Here is a 22,175-nt window from a genome sequence, read left to right as displayed (position 1 = left end):
GCACCGCGGTTAAAAAACCGCTGCTTTAGACAACGCTTGTCCGGTCAGAGGACTCTCTAAAATATTACATTTCATAATGTCTTGAAGTGAACATTTATTGTAGTCCATGTTCACATAAGAGGATTGTGACATGATCAGTCACATGATTAGTTTAACATTGTTTTCACTTTTTGTGTATGAAAACCTAGAAAAAAAAGATTGTACATTTAGAACAGATATACATTTGTGATTAATTGTGAGTTAACTCGTGAAGTCATGTGATTAATTAATTGTTTAAAAAAAGTAATTTTAATTATTTTTATTTGTAATAATCTTTTCTTTTCTTTTTTTTTTAAAGAAAAATAAAAGTTTATTAAAAGTTAGGGGCATCAGGCCATTACATTTTTTAATCATAATTAATTGGATGACTTCACTAGTTAACTCACGATTAATCACAAATTTGATATCTGTTCTAAATGCATAATATTTTTTCCCCCCTAGGTTTTCATACTCTTGTTAACAAAAGTGTGTGTGGGGGGGGGGGGGGGGGGATGTTAAACTAATAGAAATAGCTCAAATGAATTTTTGACGTCTATAGCCGTCAATGGCAGTCAACGAGTTAAGCTATTATCTACAGATGACTACTGACTACTGTTTTCTGGTTGGGAATGTGTGCATAGTAACCTCAGTGTACACGACAACCTTATTTTGCATGTCATTTAGCATCGCCTGGGGACCTGTGAGTTTACTTCCTGGAAAATTGCACCAGTGAAATGATGTGTCAAGCTCATCGCACATTTGTAGACATTGTTGTGAGTTTAGTTGAAACGTTTAGATTCAACTCACTATAAACCCAAGTGCTACACTTTTCAGTGCTATTTGGAGTTTTGGGTCTTTTTCCTCTCAGAAGGAAAATGTACTTTATGCATTTTGGCAGAAGTGAAATTAATTTACCCATTCATTCGCTGTCAAGGAGCCAGCACAAGGGAAAGTGACGTTGCAGAGTTCCTTTCCATCACTTTATCCTAAGTGTGAGGTTACTACAGGGCACACAGAAACGGGCCTTCTGTTGGACCTCACCACAACCAGACTGGGACCTTTTTGCTTACAAAGTACAGAAAGGAACAAGGCGTTCCAATTCTGTCCAAACTCACAGCTGGTCTCATCTCTCACTTGGGGTGTATTCACATGTGCGGCTTATTCAATGACTTGGTTGAGATGTTTGTGCCAAGGTCTCATTCTGAGAATGATATCTTGTACATTATCATTAACCAATGTATTATTTAGAATTCTCACAAGAGATGATCATTAATCATCATGGAGGTTCCTTTCGGTTTCTTCCTCACGGCCTTGCAGTGACATACGTTTTGTAAGAAGCCCTCTGGTACGAATGGAACGGAAATCCCCACCCAAACAAAGCCCCTCACCCTTCCCCCTTCTTCCTCTAGGGTTCTGCACACTAGGGGGACTGTACCAGTCTCTGCACCAGTTCCACATTTTCCACACAGCTCTGTCAGACCCCAATAGGACTTTGCTTTCCTTTTTTTTTTTTTTTAAGCATTCATTTGCATAAGGGAAATGAGCCGGGGCCGCTGAAGGGCGCAAAAAAAAAAAGCATTCGATTTTCCTGCACCTTGCACATGATAGTGCATCCCAAACAGTGGCGAACCTGGGTTTACAGCTCTGTCACAATTATAGAAAACATCTCTACTAGGGGTGTCAAAAAATCAATTTAAAAAAAATCGATTCTCATAAAAATTGCGATTCTCATTTAGTAGGATTCAAAATCAATTTAAAATGCCCCAAAATCCATTTTATTTAAATGATGTTATACTGTCTTGGCCTTGTTTGTGTGTGTCTTTATAAGTGATAGACCGATATGTTTTTTAAGGCCGATACAGATACAGACTATTAGTAGTCAAGGAGGCCGATAACCGATATTTCAAGTCGATATTCATTTGCAGTAAAAATAAAAAAGGTTTTCTTCTAAATTATATTGACACAATTGTTTAAAAAATTATGACAAAAATTGTTGTTTCCAGGGTCATCAGCATGTGTTAAGCTAAATTAAAAACTAAGCAAGTAAATAGATGAAGTAAATAAATTTTCCCAAATTTCAACATCATTTCTTCAAATTTTTAAAAATAAAAAGTGTAGGGAAAATTTTAAACAGATCCATAAATGAAAAGTTCCCTGCATCTCACTGAGCGACAAATGCATGCGAATGTAGCTCATTTGGTTTTTTTTGGTCAAACGTTTCAAAGATCTTCGCAATGAAACATTGTCTGAATATGTTCGCTATTCATGTTGCACATGATTTGGCCACTTAGGGGCAGTGTGGTTCCGTGCGTTCTAATACACTGTTAAGTTGTAGCCATATTAGAGAAAAGGAAAAAGTCGCGATCAAGTTATTCCCATAAAAGTTGTTTTTGCAGTGTAATAAGAGCATATGCCGGTGAGTAATGTTAAGATGCTTCTCTGTATACATTCCTGAAGCGTTTTGTATGAATAGCCGTTCTTTTGAGTGCTAAAAGTGCCGCGTGTAGCACGCTAATTAGCATTAGCGAGTCAGACTGGAGTAGATCATGACGATTCTTTGCACATCTATAAAACAAAGCAGAAGTCATCGTCAATCAAATCATTTTGAATTAATCACGGACCCAAAAATCGGAATCGGATCGTGAGACGTTCAAAGATTCCCGCCCCTAATTTCTACTATTCAAAAACGAATAGCGGCATGCATGGAGCAGATTGGAATCAATACTTATCAAGGAAGCGGGACTACCCGGAGGATTCAAACCCAGGACTTCTCGACAGTGAGGCAGGCGTGCTAGTAATCACTATCTGCCACATTGGACAAGCCTACACACGTCATATATCAACAACAAAAAGGACCATTTCAAAACGGCCTCTGCGACACAAACGCGTACACTCCCCCTGTCACTGCATCCCGGCTAAATGGTTTGCAGCTCAATCATTTTTGGTCAAGATGAGTCATCGTGATCATTGTGTCGTATACTGTCAAGCCAAAATGGCCGTTTACCAGAGGTAGACCAGCGAAGGGCCTGTGCTCTCACCGTACACACATTTTGGACTAAAACATACACAAGAGAAGCAGAACACGGCACCGCACCGTCCTCGATGAACTAAAACATACCGCATGATGAAAAGGGGGTTGAGATCAGCACACTATCAATAGAAGAGTTAGGCAGAGTAAAACCACAAATTATTCTACATCAGTGTTTACTGTATGTCTATGAAACAAATCATGTATTATAGCTTCAGATTAAGTCAGAATTCCCCTCTATTAAATTTATCTTTTTTTAATCTACCAAATACCAAAAATAATTATTCAAACAGACCTCACCTCAACAATTAATTTTTTTATAGAAAAAATAAGCAGCATAAAAACTTTCCAACAAGATTACAAAAATGACCCAAAAGCACAACATACAACTTTCAAAAAGTGACAGATTTTTGTTTATCAGGCATCTGAAAAAGGAAATCAACCCCAAAATTCTCTTCACAATACGTTGTAGCTCCACTAGTCTAAACACGTCATTTGAGTTAATCAACAAAACCCACCCATTTTCATCCATCTGAAGGGGCAGCCATTTTGTTACTTGCTGTCAACTGAAAATTACATCATAGTTGCTTCGGGCTCCGGTAATACGGCTCACGAGATTTCTGAAGCTGATCTGTGATTGGTCAAAAAAGAAAAACATCACAGCCATGAAGGAATTCTTTATTTAAGGACAAAAAAAGAAAGTAAAGTGAAACAAAACAATTACAGCAAACTTACTAAGAGATTTCAGGACATGGCAGCATGGCAACCTGACGAAATACAAATCTAAACACAGACTATTTATTATACACAGGGATGTGACACAGGTGGAGACAATCAACATAATGAGGAGACACGAGGGCAGGAAGTCAAGCTTCTGAAACGAGACCAAACAAATACTCCAAAATAAAATGAAATAAAACCAAATCAGATCAAAATTTCGATGGATTTATTGCTAGCGAATGCTATGTACACTGTCGTTGTTTGCTAACTGAGTTGTGATTATTTACCTCAGCTGGTGATTGTTGTGTTAGCTTACCAAAACGTTCTTAAATGTGTGAGGACTTGATAGGTAAACATGAATTTGTTAAGGAGTCTAAAAAAAAAAAACAATACTATTGTCGGTCCATCTGTACAGAGAGTGGATTTGGGGTCCTCTCACAACTTTCTTGTTGGTCTGGCTCACTTATGGTATTAATAGCAGTCATTAGCCTCCCAGCACGCCTTCTTCCTCCTCTTCAGCCCCTCTGTTTTAGTCAGACACGGCTCATTTGATGTGTCTTCTTCATCAATTAACTCCTGCGTCAAGAGCTGTCAACACGCGCAGATGTCGCACAGCGTTGGCCTTTGAAGCCACGTTACAGATGCTGGGGTAAACTTCCAGAGTGATGAGCTAGACTCCAGTGGGTGGGGTGATGGCGAGGGGCGCAAATAGTTCCAGATCACAGAATGTCATCTGTAAGTCAAAAGTAAGGGTCAGCAACCTTTCCTGTCAAAAGAGCCATTTTAGGGCCAAATAAATAACAAAGAATCTGTTTGGAGATGCTTAATATTTGAAACATTGTGATGAACACAGCAGCGTGTTTGTTTAATGCACTAGCAGAAAAATATGCAGCATCCAATTCATTTTCTTCTACCTTTCGCTTTTGTTGGAATTTTTCATACTTCATTTTTCATAAGTTTTTAGACTTTTCTGCCTTCTTGTCAAATTTCTGATATTCTTGGCAATTTATGGAAATATGTTAATTTTCTGCCTTTCTTCTTCCTAATTTGGACATTTTATTGCTTTTTAAAAAAATATATTAAAAAAAATTCTGACTTTTGCGCTATCAATTTTCTGACATTTTTGTGGACATTTTATGGTAATTTCGGGATTTTTTCTTTTAGTTGTAGACATTTTATAATTACTTATAAATGAAGTACCATTTACCATTCTCAAACATTTTCTTTTTTTCCTTTTAAAAAATGTATATATTTTCTGATTGATTTATTCTTTTAAATTCCAAAGACATTTTTAGGTAATTTTCTGCCATCTTTTGTTTTTGTACATTTTATGGTTACTTTTTGAACATTTTCTTTCCTGCCCTTTTTTTCCCCCTTCAAATTCTCTTTCATTTATGGCAATTTCATGGACATCTTATAGTAATTTTCTGCTTTTCCTCTTCCTTTTTGGACAGTATGTGGTCACTTTTTGGACATTTTACCTTTTGACTCTCTTATTCTGACAACTTAAAAATCCGTCTGTTTATTATTATTTTTATTTACTAATTAATTCATTTAAAAAAAATCCACCATATTTTTTTTAAAGACAATAGATTGTATTGTATTTGAATGAGTTTTACGACACAATTTTTTTTTTAAAACAATACAAGGGTCAGTTGCCTTACGTACTTTTTGCCATCTAATCATTTAATTCTTAATTGGATATGTTGCGGCATAGTAGATACACGCAAGCAGTTCCATTGTAAATACAAATCTTACTGGCATACATGAACTTTGCCAAAGAGTACCTGGAGAAACCACACTCTAGGAAAATATTCAGTGAACAATGAAACCAAAACGTGTTTTTTTTCAGTGTTTTTTTCATAGCAACAAATGATGTCTGTAAGGAAATAAATATCCTACCAACAGTTAAGCATGGTTGAGGATCCATTAAGTTGTGGTTCTGTTTTGCCTCAGCATGTAAAAAAGACCTCGAATCTACCACATGAATTGTGAAATTAGAGGATGACCAAATGGTTTTAGAGCGTAATGTGCTGCCCGCTGTAATGCACGAGTCCAAGATCACGCACTCCTCGGAACAATCAAGACCATAAAGCATGCGTCCAAAGCACACAAAGCGGTTGAAGTTCAATGATTTTAACTGCCTGGCAGAGTCCCGATCTTAATCCAACAGAAATGTCTTGGGGAAAAAGCTTGAAATATGTCATGGTGACAGAAATATGAAAACCTTCAAGAACTGCAAAAAAAAAAAAAAAAAAGACAATATTTTGTTTCTGACTTGGATGGCAACTGGAAAAGAAGCTTATTTATTTAAATCAGCAAGTAGACAAACTTTAGTTTCATTGAGAAAGTTTAAAACCTGTTATTTGCTGTCCTTTTTTATGTTAAACCACAAGTGTCTTAATGATATGTTTCACCACATTAAATACAGTTGAACCTTTTTTTTTTTGTATTTTAATGTGTTTTTTGGTTCATTCATCCTTTTTCCTTCATCTGACTTGGAAGAGTTATTTTAAGACAGAAAACATAGTTTGAGCCGAAAAGTGTCATTTCAGAGCGTGTGAATGTGCCCGTGAAAACTTCACTTCGTTTTTGAAAGACTTTAATTCGAGTCAACAATGTATTTCTCATCAAATGACAGTGAGAAAATAATGGTCAACCACAATCTGTTCCAGGATGCTGGTTAGTTTGTTCCAAAGGGTTTCAACATTTTCTTCCGGGAAAATAATGAAACTTGGATTTATTTGTTAGGGGGTGAAAATGTCAGCATCAAACAAATACTCACCGTTTGATTGTGCGCTGCGATGGCGGATGAAAGATTTGAAGTCACTTTAACTTTGCAAACCAGTGGAGGAGTTCAATTTGTTTCTGCCCCTCTTCTTAAAACTTAAATGTATATATATATATTAAAAAAAAATGTTTGTTGCCCTTTTTTTGCCAGGGAATTTGTGACTTTTTGGGCAATTTTGTGGACATTTTATGGTAATTTTCGGGATTTCTTCTTTTGATTCTAGACATTTTGTATTTACTTTTTGGTTGTTTTCTTTTCTGCTTTTTTTGTTTGTTTTGAAAACATACATTTTCTGACTTTTTTGACAATTTCAAAAATATTTAATCGTAATTTACTGTGATTCTTTTTTTTTTTTTTTTGACATTTTAGGTTACTTTTTGGAAAACATTTCTGCCTTTTTTATTCAATTGTCTGACATTTTTGGCAATTTCATTGACATTTTATGGTAAATTTCTGCGTTTCCTCTTCCTAGTTGACATTTTATTATCACCTTTTGGACATTTTTAGATGATTAAAAAAAAGTTGTCATTTTCAAATTAAATGTTAAACTGAAATTTTTTGGAATATTGAAGTATTCTTTTTTTTTAAAAATCTTAACCATTTTGAGTATTTTATGTAAAATATAAGAATAAATACGCAAAATAAAAAGTATTTTCTACATTTACATTTTTTTTTAGAGCTTCACAGGGAGCCACAGGAGAGGAACTAAAGAGCCACATGTGGCTCCAGAGCCGCAGGTTGCGGACCCCTATTCTAAAGCTATTTATAGCATACGCTCACTTATCAAAAGTCACTTCTTGTTCTTGTCTCTTCTGATCATTACCTCCAGCTTGATAATCGCCTCCAAGGACAGAACGGATCATTTAAATGGCTCTTTTTCACTCCCCCTAATGCCCTTTATGCAAATGTACACACTTTTCCACATCACAGCAGACGGAGCACAACAAAGGCAGCAGTCACATCTGGTCAGACAGTTCCAATTACTAATCAGTGACCTGGGAAATAGACTTGGTGGTGGTGTCGGGAGGCGGGTGGCGGGCGGGCGGGCGGCTGATCGTTACGAGACCAGAGAGGAGGACAGACGGGCGCAGGTGGTGCACAAAACTATGCTGTCAGATGAGAATGTAAGAGAGCTGCAAAATCTCGTCGTGAATAGCATGCGGAGAAGGATTGTGAAAACCCCGTGTCCAGTGGCGACCGTTCTCACCGATGGCCCCTCCCCATTTTGCTCCTGCTCATCAACTCGTCATCACAAATGCTGACACACTCCTGACTGATATTTGATGCTTTTGTGATTATGGGCTGTATACATACATTTGACTTACCTCCATAAAAACTCGTCGCAGCTCTGCTTACCTTTTTTTTTTGTTGCGGTGACATCATAGCACAGGTATGGCACCCGCGCGGGATGTGGATGTCTTTGCATGATTGTACGTAACAATGTCAACAATTATCAAATGTCTAACCACAAAAAAAGGAAAGCGAAGGTAGAACAAGTTCTTGTAATGCTATACCATCAAACTCATATAATTAAAATCTTCAGCATTGGTCTTGTTTCAGGCATGACTTTTGCACTGCCCGACTCCAGCTAATGTATGAATCATGAGGATGTAGGTCAGAGTTCAGGATAGCAAATGTGGATTCCGCAGAGAGTTTTGGCTCTCTAGGAAATGAATTCCTTTTTTAGACAATTCTGAGATGACGTACCGGTATAAGTACATGCTCATGTTTACCATATTTGAAGATATCTTTTTCCGTGTTCCAAGAGGAATAAGAACAAAACAATCAATCATTTTAAGAGCATGAGTGTCCGCGATAACTCTGAATGGAACATAAAAGTTTGCTTGTTTATCCATTTGTTATTCAGCGGGTCACTTTCTGGTTCCTGACCTGATGTCGAGGACACATACTTATTTCTTTGCATTCTATTATCTAACAGTTTCATTCCTTTATGTTATATGGTTATGTTGCAGTTGTATTTTTGTTATTTGTATCTTATATTTTTTTTATTTTGTATTTTTTATTTTAGAACACACCTTAGTATTTTTATTGGTATTATGACAACGTTCCAAATCGCTAATAGGCTAACGACGACAAGGTAGAGCACCGGAGCAACATAAATAGGCTTATATTATTTACCGTTACATGGATAACGTGCGCAATACAGCACAAAGACCAATAGTGTGTACAGTATTGACAAAAGGAGGATTATGCAAGCATATGGACACTCCACAAATAGAGCGACATAGATACAGGCGTCGCTAAAGGATGGAACAAGATTAACTTGCGGGCCTATTCTTTGTGGGTTGACTATTTCATGCTTTTGTCTCCCCCCCAACCCCCCCGTCTAATTTTCCCTTTCTTACACACGAAAATGTCTGTGGATGGAATGTGCAGGTACGGCAGGTTTGTTAAATCCCAGGTTTAAGAAGCCAATCCAACTTGAGCCAAGCAAGCGGTTACATCATCTTAGACGGACAATGTTGACAAAAAGGGCTGCGCAGAAAAGGGACTTATGCTAACTGTTTTTGAGAGACAAAGGCTGATGGACGGTGACGGCTATACTGCCCCATTATGAGAACCTTGGCCACCCAATTTTTGTTACTAAACAGTGGTGTCTTGAAATACAAGTGTCTCTATGAGTTTTGCTTTGACTTACGAGCAACCATTTGAGATACAAGCACTCTATGGTGTGAGTGAACTCAACTTGACAAGCAGAAATTTAGAAGGTAGAAAACAATTCTTCAAAAAGAGGCTTCAAGCTCTTTTTTTGACATTCCCAGTCGAATGTCGACATGTACATTTTAATCAATCACAGTTTTCCATTACAAAAATATGTTTCACTTAATGCTAACAAACGACAAATACAGTAGATATACAAATAGTACATACAGTATAAATAGAATAGATAACCATACTCACAGGCATATATTATTTATCCTCTGCAAAGAATGACTAATATTACTTGTGGTGATTGTCTCCATGTCATTATACTGCCCCCCGTTGGCCATCGCACGCACAGCAGAATAAGCAGGCGCAATATCTATTGAACTGACACAAAAATGGTCAAAAACGGGTTAATTCTTAATATTCTATTTAATGATGTAACTACTGTAGCCTATGTTTTTTTTTTATGTGCTATTTTTCTAATTAAAACATTTTGAAATTGTTGGGTGGCTTTTTCATTCATTTATGGACATGGAACGACCTAAACTAGTTTCTCAGGGCCGCTTGTGTTTAGTTTTATAGTTTCAGCACATTAAAGATAAAAATAAATAAATATATTACAGCATGTGGATTAGTGCTGTCATTATCCTGCACATTTAAGCATTTAGCAATTGAAAAAAAAAAAAGTAATTTAACTCATTCACTGCCATTGACGGCTATAGACGTCAAAAATTCATTTGAACTATTTCTATTAGTTTAAATTTTTTTCCACTTTTGTTAACAAGAGTATAAAAACCTAGAATTTTTTTTATTGTACATTTAGAACAGATATAACATTTGTGATAAATTGTGAGTTAACTATTGAAGTCATGCGATTAATTACGATTAGAATTTTAATCGCCTGATGCTCCCCAATTTTATTTATCTTTTCTTCTACTTTTTAATTCATTCACTGCCATTGACGGCCAAAAACGTCAAAAATTCATTTGAACTATTTCTATTAAAACCTAGAATATTTTTAATTGTACATTTAGAACAGATATAAAATGTGTGTTTAATCGTGAGTTAAAAATTCTAAATGTTCTAAATGTACAATCATTTTTTTTTATAGGTTTTCACACTCTTGTTACCAAAAGTGGAAGAAATGTTAAACTAATAGAAATAGTTAAAAAAAAAATTTTTTTTATGTCTATAGCCGTCAATGGCAGTGAATGAGTTAAGGATGGCTCTCTTCCTACATATTTGCTCGATAGCTTAATGTTCTATTGCTACCTCAATTAAAATAACATTTTCCGAAATCCACACCGATTTAAAGATGGCGACGTTCATTACCGTACAATGTATCCCTTCAAAACAAACGTGAATCAATGCGTTCGACGGCTTTGTGGTGCCTGGTGACACGGACAGCAGCATTAGCGAGCAGACCGGCATCAGGTGTGTCGCTACAGATGGCAGCAATTACTCACACCAGTGTGAAGGGGAAAAATAAATAAATAAAATAAAATACTCACCAGTGTACCTGACGGTTATCTCACAAAATGGTGGAAATGACCACATGTAGACATCGACGTTGGATCTCAATGGACTTGTGAACGCGTCTTGGCAAGAGACGACAAGATAAGTTATGATTCTGAATTTGATGTTTTCATGAATGCATTCCATAACTCAAATAATTTATCAAGAACATGTTAACAAACATGTCCGCTGTGAAAATGACCCCCCCCCCCCCCCCCCCTCGTATTGACAGTTCTGATAATCCAAACAAATCCAAAGGCATTTGACGATGAGTTTTACAAACTTTCATCTTTGAAGTCTCACCTATTGTTAAAAGGAATTTAGCGTCTCAGCTAGCCGGCTGCAAAGTCGGGGGAGTGAAGCTGAGGTGTTAAAAAGTTTTCGGTTTCGGAGGTCTGCTCACGTCCACCGGGGCCGTGCGGCGATGCGGCAAAGCCCTCGAGAAAAGCTGCTGCCCACGTTACGGACTTTAAATAAAACACTGCCCTGATTAAACCGCTCTCCACAGCAAAGGCTTGAGATTTGCGCACATGCTAGCAGAAGGCAGCTCGTCTGTGTGGCCTACATGTCATTTGAGCACATTTGTTCTGTCACAAGTGTGTATTAAAATGGTAGCCCTTCACTTTTATGAGTATCCAGAAAGTAGCTCTCAGCTTCAAAGACGTCGGTGACCCGAGTTCTGTCCTAAACACACACATTAACTCATTCACTGCCATTGACGGCTATAAACGTTAAAAAAAAATCATTTTAATTATTTCTATTACTTCAACTTTTTTCCCCCCACTTTTTGTTTACAAGAGTATGAAAACCTAGACATTTTTTTTTAAGAAGATTATTAAAAATGTGTAATTGCAATTCATCGCATGACAAATTTTATATCTGTTCTAAATGTACAATAATTTTCTTCTAGGTTTTCATACTCTTGTTAACAAAAGTGGAAGAAAAAAAAAAGGCTAAACTAATAGAAATAGTTCAAATTAATTTTTGACGTCTATAGCCGTCCATGGCAGTGAATGAGTTAAGTTTGAGTAAAACCTAAAACTTGGTTAATAATGAACTCTCTCAGGAACAAGAGCCTATTTATTATTTCATCTTGTGTACCGGCGGGTCCGCCTGACTTGTGTGCAGCATTTGACTAACAAATGACGACAAGCAGGGATGCAAACGCGATAAAGATAGTGTGTGTGTGTGTGTGTGTGTGTGTGTGTGTGCGCGCGTGTGTTATACTGATCTAAATGAGCATAAAAAAAGTGGGGTTAGAAAATTAATTTTGAATCCCTTAAGCAAGCCACTGAATAACATATGAAGGTTGTTGCTTTTGGTAATGCTATTAGTCCTTTTTTAATCAAATTGTGTCATATCGCAAGTGAAATCAAGGACGAAACAAGTGCTTATTAGGCTCTAAATGGGAGGTAAAAAAAGAAAATGGAGAGACTAAATGTTAAATAATAGCTCTGTGGTGGCGTTAAAAGGAGAAGTCAAACGAAAAAAAAAAAAACTTAACAGTATATTTTATTGTAATATATGTTGTATGTGCCCCAACGAGTCTAACCACAGCATTCAGATTAATATTGCGTTTGTGGAATACTAATATAGCAGCAAAATCCACCCGTTTTTTTCTTCATCCGGGGGCGGCCATTTTGACACCACCAGTTTCTCAGGGCGCAGGCGGCGCGACCAATCGCGGCTCATCTTGTGAACGCTACATGACCAAACTAAAAACAAACAAAACAGGTCCCCTGCGATTGGTTGTTACCTGAGCAACTGTGATGTCATTTTTCAGTAGACAGGAAGTGGCAGCACACAAAATGGCCGCCTCCTGAGATGGTTAAAGAACGGTGTATTTTGCTGCTTAATTCAATTCATATTCCGCAAACAAGAAGTTTTGGGTTGACTTCTCATTCAACATATTCTTAGTCTTAGTCATTTGTCTTTCTGCATGCTGGGGGGGGGGGGGGGGGTAAATGTACACACAGGTGGCTGAGACACACTTAAACACTATGACATAGCAGCTGCCTTTGACAGGGCCACAAAGCTGTATGAGGGTCACCCCCCCACACACACACACACCAAGCGTTTGGAAAAAGGAAGCCCCGAATAAACGACGACTATAGTTCCTTATTTTTTATCGACTTACTTTCCAGCGTGCTGACTCCGCTTTACTATTTCCATCCATTACCATCATTTGAAAACATTCCCCTCAGCCACGTGTAATTAAAAAGTGTCCCCTTTTTTTTCCAAATGACAAACTTCGTGAGCCAACACACAAGTGAAGAACAGTGCTCGCCTGGTATAGAGTATCTGTTCTCTCATTTAAAAAAAAAAAATAATAATAATAATAATAGAGGTGGTCATTAACTATTAATCAACGTTTATTCAATTGGGATGAAGCCTCTTTTTTGTGTCAAGGTCACCGGCGGAGCCAAAAGCACGGTGCTACCGAAATGAGGGAATTAAAATATCGGCTTTCGCGGCTCGGCACCGTAAGAACAATGCATCGTGCGGCAGGGTTACAAATGAATGATACAAGTAGGGCAGCCTGTGCGTTAGGGTGTGACCTGATTCTAAAAGGCAATGCAATATGGAACAAGGCAAGCATATGCTGTGGATATAGGATTCCGTTTACATGCGCACGTGTCACCTTCGCTTTAGTTCAAGGGCACAAGTTGAATGTCTTGTTGCAGTACAATTCATAGACTCTAGGTCAAGTGGTTTTGACTATTTCCTTGACCTCTATGCAAATGAATGTGAAATAAGGAAATGAGGCCATTTGAGAGGGCGACCCCCCCATCTCATCCTGCCCCATATACTGCTGGCCAATGGCGAGACCAGATTTTGATTACCATGACAACCAAGGGGAATCTTACATTTGAAGCTCAGACTCTAAATAAGTGGCTGAAGACTGCGAGGCGCACCCGAGCCCCTCAAAGAGAGCATCGATTGCGTTCTCCCTCACGGAGACGGCGCCGAGTGTTTCGAACAGGGTAGCTGTCACTCTGAAGTGGCTCTGGATCTTCAGACAACCTAGCCACACGGTCATGGGCTTTCTATTGCAAACAATGAAAGCGACATCTTTACTTCCTGGTAGGCTGCTACGTTAGCATTTCCAAATATGGGTTTGCTGGAAACGGGTCATTTTGCGTTGTTGTGCAATTCTTCAACAATGAGTGCAGTGTGAAAAGGGCTTAAGACAAGATGTAAAAAAAAAAAAAGGCCCGCAGGGAAAACATTATCATTCAACTGGCAGTATCTCATCCAGAAGGATTCGGGTTTTGGAAATAGAAGGAAATACTAAAACTATAAAACCCGAGACACAAAAATTTCACCCAAAATCAAACAATACACACACAGATGAATGGGAATGGAAAAAAGAATGGCATCAAAGCAACGTGAGTTATATGTCTCAAAATTTGGAAGGAAGACCTCACACCTGGTGGCACAAAAGGTAGAAGCAGTAACACAAATTACACCCTCAGTGACAAGTGTTTGAATAACGGAAGACAAATACTGTGACAAGCCACTTGAGTTGTTGACATCAAAGTTGGAGAAAGAATCAAAACACTTTCAAGTGCAGGACTGGAACAGTTGCCTTCACTGTTGAAGTTGAAAATACATTTCAAGTCCCAACAACGTAAACATCTTCTAAATTTGACACGCTGCAGACTGTTGCGAACATGCCTGCCAAATTTGATTGATAAAAAAATTAAATAAATGCAGAGTATTTAAAACAAGGCTTCAAGATCAAACTAAAAATATCTCCATTTTCAAACGGTGAGTTACTGAAAAATGGATTCTATATTGATAATATATACTTATTCAAAGACAGTGGTGGCTGGAACATATTCCACAAGTTGTCGTGGGCTAGCCTACAAGAGGTGCTAGCTATTAGGGGTGTGCCAAAAAATCTATTCTCATTTAGTACGATTCAGAATCGGTTTTAAATGTCCTAACATTGATTTTATTTAAATTATGTTATACTGTCTTGCCTGTGTCTGTGTGTGCCTTTATTTGGAGCGCTGTTCATGTTGTACTCAGTTTGGCCACTGAGGGGCAGTGTGGTTCCACGCAGTCTAATACACTGTTAAGTTGTAGCCAAATTAGAGAGTAGAACGAAAAAGTCACAATCAAGTTATTCCAATAAAAGTTTGTTTTTTTCAGCGTGGAGCCGTTTCTTTTGAGTGATAAAAGTGCCACGAGTCGCGCGCTAATTAGCATTAGCGAGTCAGACTGGAGTAGATCATTACGATTCTTTGCACATCTATAAATTGAAGCAAAAATCATTGTCAATCAAATCATTTTGAATCAAAAATCGCTCTCAAGCAAAAATCGATTCTAAATCGAATCGCAGGCCCAAAAATCTGAATCGAATCGTGAGACATTCAAAGATTCCCACCCCTACTAGCTACCCATCAGCTAGCTAGCAAGCTAAGATGTCTTTGGGGCTCCTCTCAGCAGGTGGATGGATGGCGGGTTCGTCCACGGCATTACATCCCCGCTTGGGAATTTTTTTAAAACAGTTATGTGGTAAAAGGCATTTTTGAGATGCAGGCTATAGCTAATTAGCTAACTGCACACTGTAGCAGCTAACTGATACAAGCAAATTGCACTTAAAATTGTATATATCGGACCTAAGGAAAAATATTTAAATAAATAAATAAAACTAATACTAAAACTAGGAAAGTGCTCAGAGAGTATTTATTTTGAAATGGGCTGATATTGACCCCGGCAGTTGGGGTCAGACATCAGCATGGGGGCTTCCATTAGGCACGAGTCTGCGTCAGGAGTGGTGCATCTCCTCTCACCTCCATCCCATTAGAGTCGCTCGCATCTTTTATGCAACCGCAGCCCTTTCCCTAATCTTCCGAATGAGTTAACAGGCTGAGCACTGCAGCCTTCGCGTTTCCCAAGCTATCCAGTTCCACAATAATGGCCCACTCCTAACCCGGATAGATCTGCCCCGAAATGAGATCAACACTAGCCAGCTTCTTTCTTCGGGTGCGGTGACACCGTAATCCGCAGAGCTGCTAAATATGAGCATAGGGCTTCAGTGCCTCTTACTCTCTGCGGATTATTTAAACGACCCAATTATCCCCGAGCGCCATGAGAGCTGACCCACACTGGCCTTCTGTCCCAGGTGGGTGAAAAGAAGTAGGTCTCATTATGGCAAGGTGAGGATGTGCTAGCTTTTACAGCTACGTGCACAAACGGGATCAGGGGTGAGAAAAGGTTAAAAAGAAATACACCAAATGAGACACAGCTGCCAAGAAGATGAACAAAGACGGTAGTAGTGTAAAAAAGAAAATAAGAAGCACATTCGTAAGTAATACTGTAATGCTAATAATTTAACTCATTCACTGCCATTGACGGCTATGGACATCAAAAAAAATATTTATTTCTTTTACTTTAACATTTTTTCCCCACTTTTGTTAAAGAGTATGAAAACCTAGAAAAAAAATATTGTACATTTAGAACAGATATACAATTTGTGATTAACTCATTCACTGCCATTGACGGCTATAGACGTCAAAAATGTATTTTAACTATTTCCATTAGTTTAACATTATTTTCCACTTTTGTTAACAAGAGTATGAAAACCTAGAAAAAAAATTGTACATTTAGAACAGGAATAAAATGTGTGATTAATCGTTAGTTAGCAAGTCATGATTAATTACAATTTTAAAAAAATCCTAAAATTTTGTCCACGCGTGTAGCAGAGGATCGAGCCTGAGACTTTGTGCAAATGCTCTATGAGAATAAAATCTAATTGTTTTTATGTCTCAAGCAATCACAGAGCGCACACAATCACATGAGCTTTTCCCCTCCCAGCCCATCATGCCTAAAAATGATAGCACAACGATCAGAAGGAGGAGGAGGAGGAGGAGGAGGAGGAGGAGGGAGATCTGACTCATGCCAGCGAGGGAGCTCCAGACGGGCACAGAGGGGAACCGAATCATCTGGAGCCTTATTGAGTATTTCCTCCATTTGATGTCATTATCGCCCCGGTGATCATTACCTTCCGTGACTCTACATTACAGGGAGTGCGTGAGGAGTCAGACCAGGTTGTGTACAAAAGCACAGCGTGTGGTTTTCCTGGAGGCTGCAGAAAAAGAAAAGAAAGAACTTGCTGCAATCTGACAATGTGCCGGTTGTCATCAATGTCAGTTTAAAGAAATACTTCACACGCACAAAGGGAGACAGTAGCTTGTATTGATGTAATTTCTATTATTTATTATTATATATTTTTTTATATTAGAAATGGCCCAACCCAAGTACTGTTTTTGCCTTCAATGTGGCATGCATACAAAATCAGACTCAACGTGTCCGTTAGTGTCCAATAGTGATATTTATAAGTGATTGCGATCATATTCACAAATACAGTATGTACATTCAAATGACTAGAATCCAGCATCCACAAGGAAAAACAACGCAACGTTAAAAGTAAAAAGTTACAAAAAATGACAATATTACATTTCCTCTTTGAAATCAAATGAATGCATCTCACTCGTTCAACTATGAATGCTCGATTGTTGATCTTTTAGGCACGTGGTAGATTGGTGAGGTGTTTTGCAAGTCAGGGGGAGGCTAATTACCTCTTCCTGTCTTCATTTATTTCAAGATGATGTTTGTGTAAACAAAAAGCACTAAGCTTTCCTACTTGTAGGACTCTCATCCAAAATGAAGTCCCAAAAAAACTGTTAAAAAAACCCAAACTTATCTACAAAGGTGTCTTCTGCTCAGATATGTAATAAACTAAAGGGGACTCAGCTCGGAGCCCATTTGGAGATTCTCACGGCTGTGGGTTTCTTTGGCATAAACTAACATAATTTTCAACAACAAAAAGATTCTTTTTTTAATTTTTTTTTTATATATATCTCAAATGAATAGCACAATAATTGCTAATAAACTCTCCTCTCGCCACTCGAGTCGTGATTGGACGTCACCTTGCGAACACGCCATAGCAAATATCTTCATAAGATGAGGTAAATAAACAAACGTGTTCATCTGAAGACATTTACACCAACAGTTTGATTGAGCTGAAGACTGTCCCTTCTTTTTCATGGTAAGAGTGTTTACTCGTGCTATACACAACGTGTTGTGCCCGGTTAATCGTGGCCCTGCTTCGTCTGATATTGAAACTACATCAGGACCATCAAACTTTTAGGTACACATCGTAAAACAACAATAAATAAAAGTCTGCGGATAAAACTAAAGGCCTTTAACTCATTCACTGCCATTGACGGCTATAGAAGTCAAAAATTCATTTGAACTATTTCTAGTTTATTTTTTCCCACTTAACGATTAATTATGTTTAATAATTGTAATCACCCGATGCACCTAATAAAAAAAAAAAGTAATTCAAAAAAAATAACAACATTATTAAAAATTAAAAATATTTTTTATTTTTATTTTTTTAAAGAAAAGGTTATTAAAAATTAGGGGCATCAGGCATTAACCGCATGACTTCACTAGTTAACTCACGATTAATCACAAATTTTATATCTGTTCTAAATGTACCCAAAAAAATCTAGGTTTTCATACTCTTGTTAACAAAAATGGACACAAAATGTTAAGCTAATAAAAAATAGTTCAAATGAATTTTTGACGTCTATAGCCGTCAATGGCAGTAAATAAGGTAAGAGATTCAAGAGACTTTTTTGTCTTTGCAGTTGGTTTGTATTAATTCACTGGTGAGTCCCTTAAACGCTCTCAAAATTCCCCCATCTGTAATCCTAATCCCAATTCTACGCCACAACAAAGAACCATCAGGATTATCTGGCATGGAGAAGTAAGTACCTGTTTGAACCTTGGAACAAAAGTCCCCAAATATTATGATGTCAGTTATCTGGGAAAAAAATGCAGGAAAAATTCAAGGGAAGAAAGAGTTCACCTCTGCGACGGCAAATGAGACTTCACTGTCCTGGCCCGTATTTTTAGGATACTCTGCATGTCTGCTGAGACAACCAAGGCGTCAGTGTGACCCGTTTCTACAATGTTCAACTCTTACTTGTTGAAAAAATATTTTTCTAAAAAAAAAAAAAGGCAAGAGGAACATGTTTTCTTGACAGTTGGGAATTTGGCAAACTTCCAGTCCTTCAGCACAGCATCACCCAGTAAAAAATATATTATTAAAAGGAAAAAAAAAAAGACAAAAAAAAAGACCCCACAGTATTTACATGTGAATGCACATGCAGACATATGGGTTTCATCTAAGGCAAAGGGGATTGTGAGGAAGTGTAAAAAGTGCTTGTTGAGTCTGCCTCAAGCAGCTCGATTCCAGAGTGCTGCTGCTGCTGCAAAAAAAAAAAAAAGAGCCACCGGTGTTTCCTATCCGAGGGGGGATGGGGGGTGGGGGGGCAAAAAAGATTTGGGGAGCTTTTGCTCCATCTTCCTTCATGATCAAGATGTGTGTCCCCTTCCCCTCAGGATCTCTCACTGGGACACGTTGAGCAGCTTGGTGGATTTATTGGGGTAATTGATAGCCAGGCTGATGGCGGCGATGTTCTTCAGAGCCTACATGACAAAATGAAGAGGAATCGGTGTGCCAATCAAATACACGGCCAGAACATTTTTTTAATTCTGGCAATTATCATAAGTATGCAGTATTGACAATAGTGCTGTGGCTATCGAATATTTTTAGAATTGATTAATCTATCGATTATTCAATCGATTAATCGGATTCATTTTAATTTTGCAATTAAGTATATTGCAAAAGCATTTTTTTTCCCCCTGATTACTGTTCATTAACCAGTGATTGGTGTTTATTTAATACTTCCTATTTGTGTAGTAATTAACAAAAAAAAAGCGTGACTATGTTATTGGTTCTGTCATTGTTTTCCAAAGTAAAAACAGATAGCAAATGTCTTATTTTGATTAAACACAGAAGATAATCAGTCTACAGAAATCAGTGAACAATTACTATTGGTATGCTGAAATCAAGAGGATTTAGACAATTTTAAATAAAACTATGGCTCCAAACGATCACTCAATTATTAAAATACGATTAATTTGATAATCAATTAATTACTTGTCGATTGATCTTGACAGCTCTAATTTACAATAATAATGCCGTAGCCCTGCCGCAAATAGCAAAAATCTGGGAGTAATTGATGCCCCCTAAAAACGTTTATAAATGCCGATAAAAAGCAACAAGATGGTGCCAAAGTAAAACGTACTTTGCTTTTGGCCTGAGTACACACACGATGATGAAAAAAAAAAAAAAAAAACACTACTTGGTGAATTAACGAAGGCCGAAAAGTATTATTTTATTATATGACTATTTTCTAACCCAAGGCTCTATTTAAGGGTAAATATAGAGAAGGCAGAGGCGTGTTTGGACACAAATGATAATGGATTGTAATTAGTTACCAAATACATTAGTCCTCTGAGTGCTGCCCACACACTGAAAACAAGGGGGAGGAGGGCAAAAAGCTCTGCTGGACATCACCGGCTTGATGAGTCACTACATAAAGAGACCTCGACGTTCAACTGAGCGGTTGTTCGAGGAATTGGGTGGGAAATGTGACATAGGGCAACTGTCAACGTACATGCGTCGTGAAATTAGGGCTGCTGGATTATGGAAAAAAGAATAATCACGATTATTTTGGCAATAATTGAAATCACGGTTATTCAAACGAGCATTTATTTTTTGGTAAAAAACAAGAAAATGTTTAAGCATTTAAAAATATTACCAATTAAAAAAAATAGAAGCACTATGATTATGTAAGTTCCTTTTGGAACAAACAGAATTTATTAAATTTTTTATTTATGTTGGCAAAAATGTTGAAGTGTAGCTTGTACACTGTGCAGTTGGACGAACATTTGTTCTTTGGTACAAAACAAGAAAATGTTTACACATTTAAAAATATTAAGACCAATAAAAAAAAAAAATAGGAACACTATAATTACGTAAGTTCCTTTTGGACCAAAACAAATTTATAATAATATATATTTATTTATTTCTGTTGGCAAAAACGTGCATGTGCACTGTGCAGTAGGACGATCATTTATTTTTTTTGGGGTACAAAACAAGAAAATGTTTAAAAAAACAAAAAAATATTAAGACAAATAAAATTCTTTGAAACACTATAGTTATGCAAGTTCCTTTTGGATGAAACAAAAATTATTAAACTATTTTTTTTTCATTAAAAAAAAGGTGCAAATGTATAAATTTAAACAATCTTTTTTTAACGATTATGCTGATTTTGTAATTGTGGAGTGTAATAACTAACATTGTAATTGAGTTTCGTGAATATTTCTCATGCATAATCCGAATGCATGATTTGAATGTGCCAAGTCAAAATGTACAAAACTAAAACCTTACCAGCGCTGTATGACTTAGTAGGTGTTCATTCGTGGTCATTGCTAACAAATACTCCTGGAGGACGCCTTGTGTCTGAAAAACATACAAATATAGCAGATTAAAATAAATCGTACTCCATCCATCCCTTAAAAGAAATTAGATGATCAACGCAGCAATATTCACGCCAAATAGAACCATCTCTCGACCCGATTTGTTGCATACAAGATGCATATAAATGAGGGCTGGTTCTTCATCTCTTTCCTCAGCATCAACGTGATGGTTGGAATGTTGGAAACGTTATTGTGAACCTTAAACAAACTGAAGAGTGATTCCGCGAGAACTTTACCGCGGAGTTGTAAGCACAAGGGTTTGAGGAACACAGATAAGACGACATGGGGCTAAATGGGCCGAAACCGTCTAAATGGAGCCAAAGTCCAGAGGCCTGAGTCTTACCATCTATTTGCAGCCTCCCAACATGAGAAACATCCGAGCACAATTTGTACACTCGGTAGTGTGTGACATACTATTTTGATCTCTAAATATAACTCACACTCCAGGGGGTTAAAGGTTTCTAAAATTCTCAATGGGCCGCCTGGTGCATGTGCGTGTGCTTAATTCACAAAAAACAAGGACGGAAGCTTCAACGATGTATTAGACATTTAAGTCAAATTTAGATGTGATGACAGATGGAAGCTCATAAACAGATCGGTAGTGCAGGATGCAAATGTAAAAAAATTCAGAATGAACACATTCAAAATAGGACTTTGTTCTTTGTGTTATCGTTCCTAACACCTTCCACCAACAAATCACACCGCCAATTATCCCTGCTAAATTGAATAAACATGATATGTATCTGTCGCCCTTCCATTCAAACGAGATGAAAGTAAACAAGAAACTCAAAAAATTCTTTGAAACTCATTTCTATACAAATTAGCCAGGAAAAACTCACATTGTGCTACTGCCCTCTGGTGGGTGTTCACAAGTACTTCACCACTTTTAAAGGATGGATAAGTCAGTTGGCATCTGCTAAGTGATAATGACTTTTTAATGTCAGATCATCAGCCCCAAACCTTGTGAGGAAAAAGTCCATATTGCACCCAGGGATGGAGAGCTTCTGGCTGACTGCACGTTCACAA

At 37.5% G+C, this 22,175-nt stretch overlaps 1 protein-coding gene across 1 annotated transcript in view; it reads right to left on the bottom strand.

Moving 5' to 3' along the window:
- Positions 1–17,063: 17,063 nt before the first annotated feature.
- Positions 17,064–22,175, bottom strand: part of zzef1 (zinc finger, ZZ-type with EF hand domain 1) — a 28,870-nt gene continuing 23,758 nt past the window's right edge. The window contains exons 53-54 of the mRNA XM_086097920.1: positions 21,061–21,132; positions 17,064–19,250 (exon numbers count right to left, since the gene is read on the bottom strand). Of these exons, the coding sequence (XP_085954046.1) occupies positions 19,170–19,250; positions 21,061–21,132 (153 nt within the window). The 3' untranslated portion in view covers positions 17,064–19,169. The remainder of the gene's footprint in view (positions 19,251–21,060; positions 21,133–22,175) is intronic.

This window comes from Leptonotus elevatus, chromosome 16 (genome assembly GCF_054856555.1).
Source record: "Leptonotus elevatus isolate MCC_2025b chromosome 16, RoL_Lele_1.0, whole genome shotgun sequence".
Classification (NCBI taxonomy): Eukaryota; Metazoa; Chordata; class Actinopteri; order Syngnathiformes; family Syngnathidae; genus Leptonotus; species Leptonotus elevatus.
This window is presented reverse-complemented; position numbering and strand designations above follow the sequence as displayed.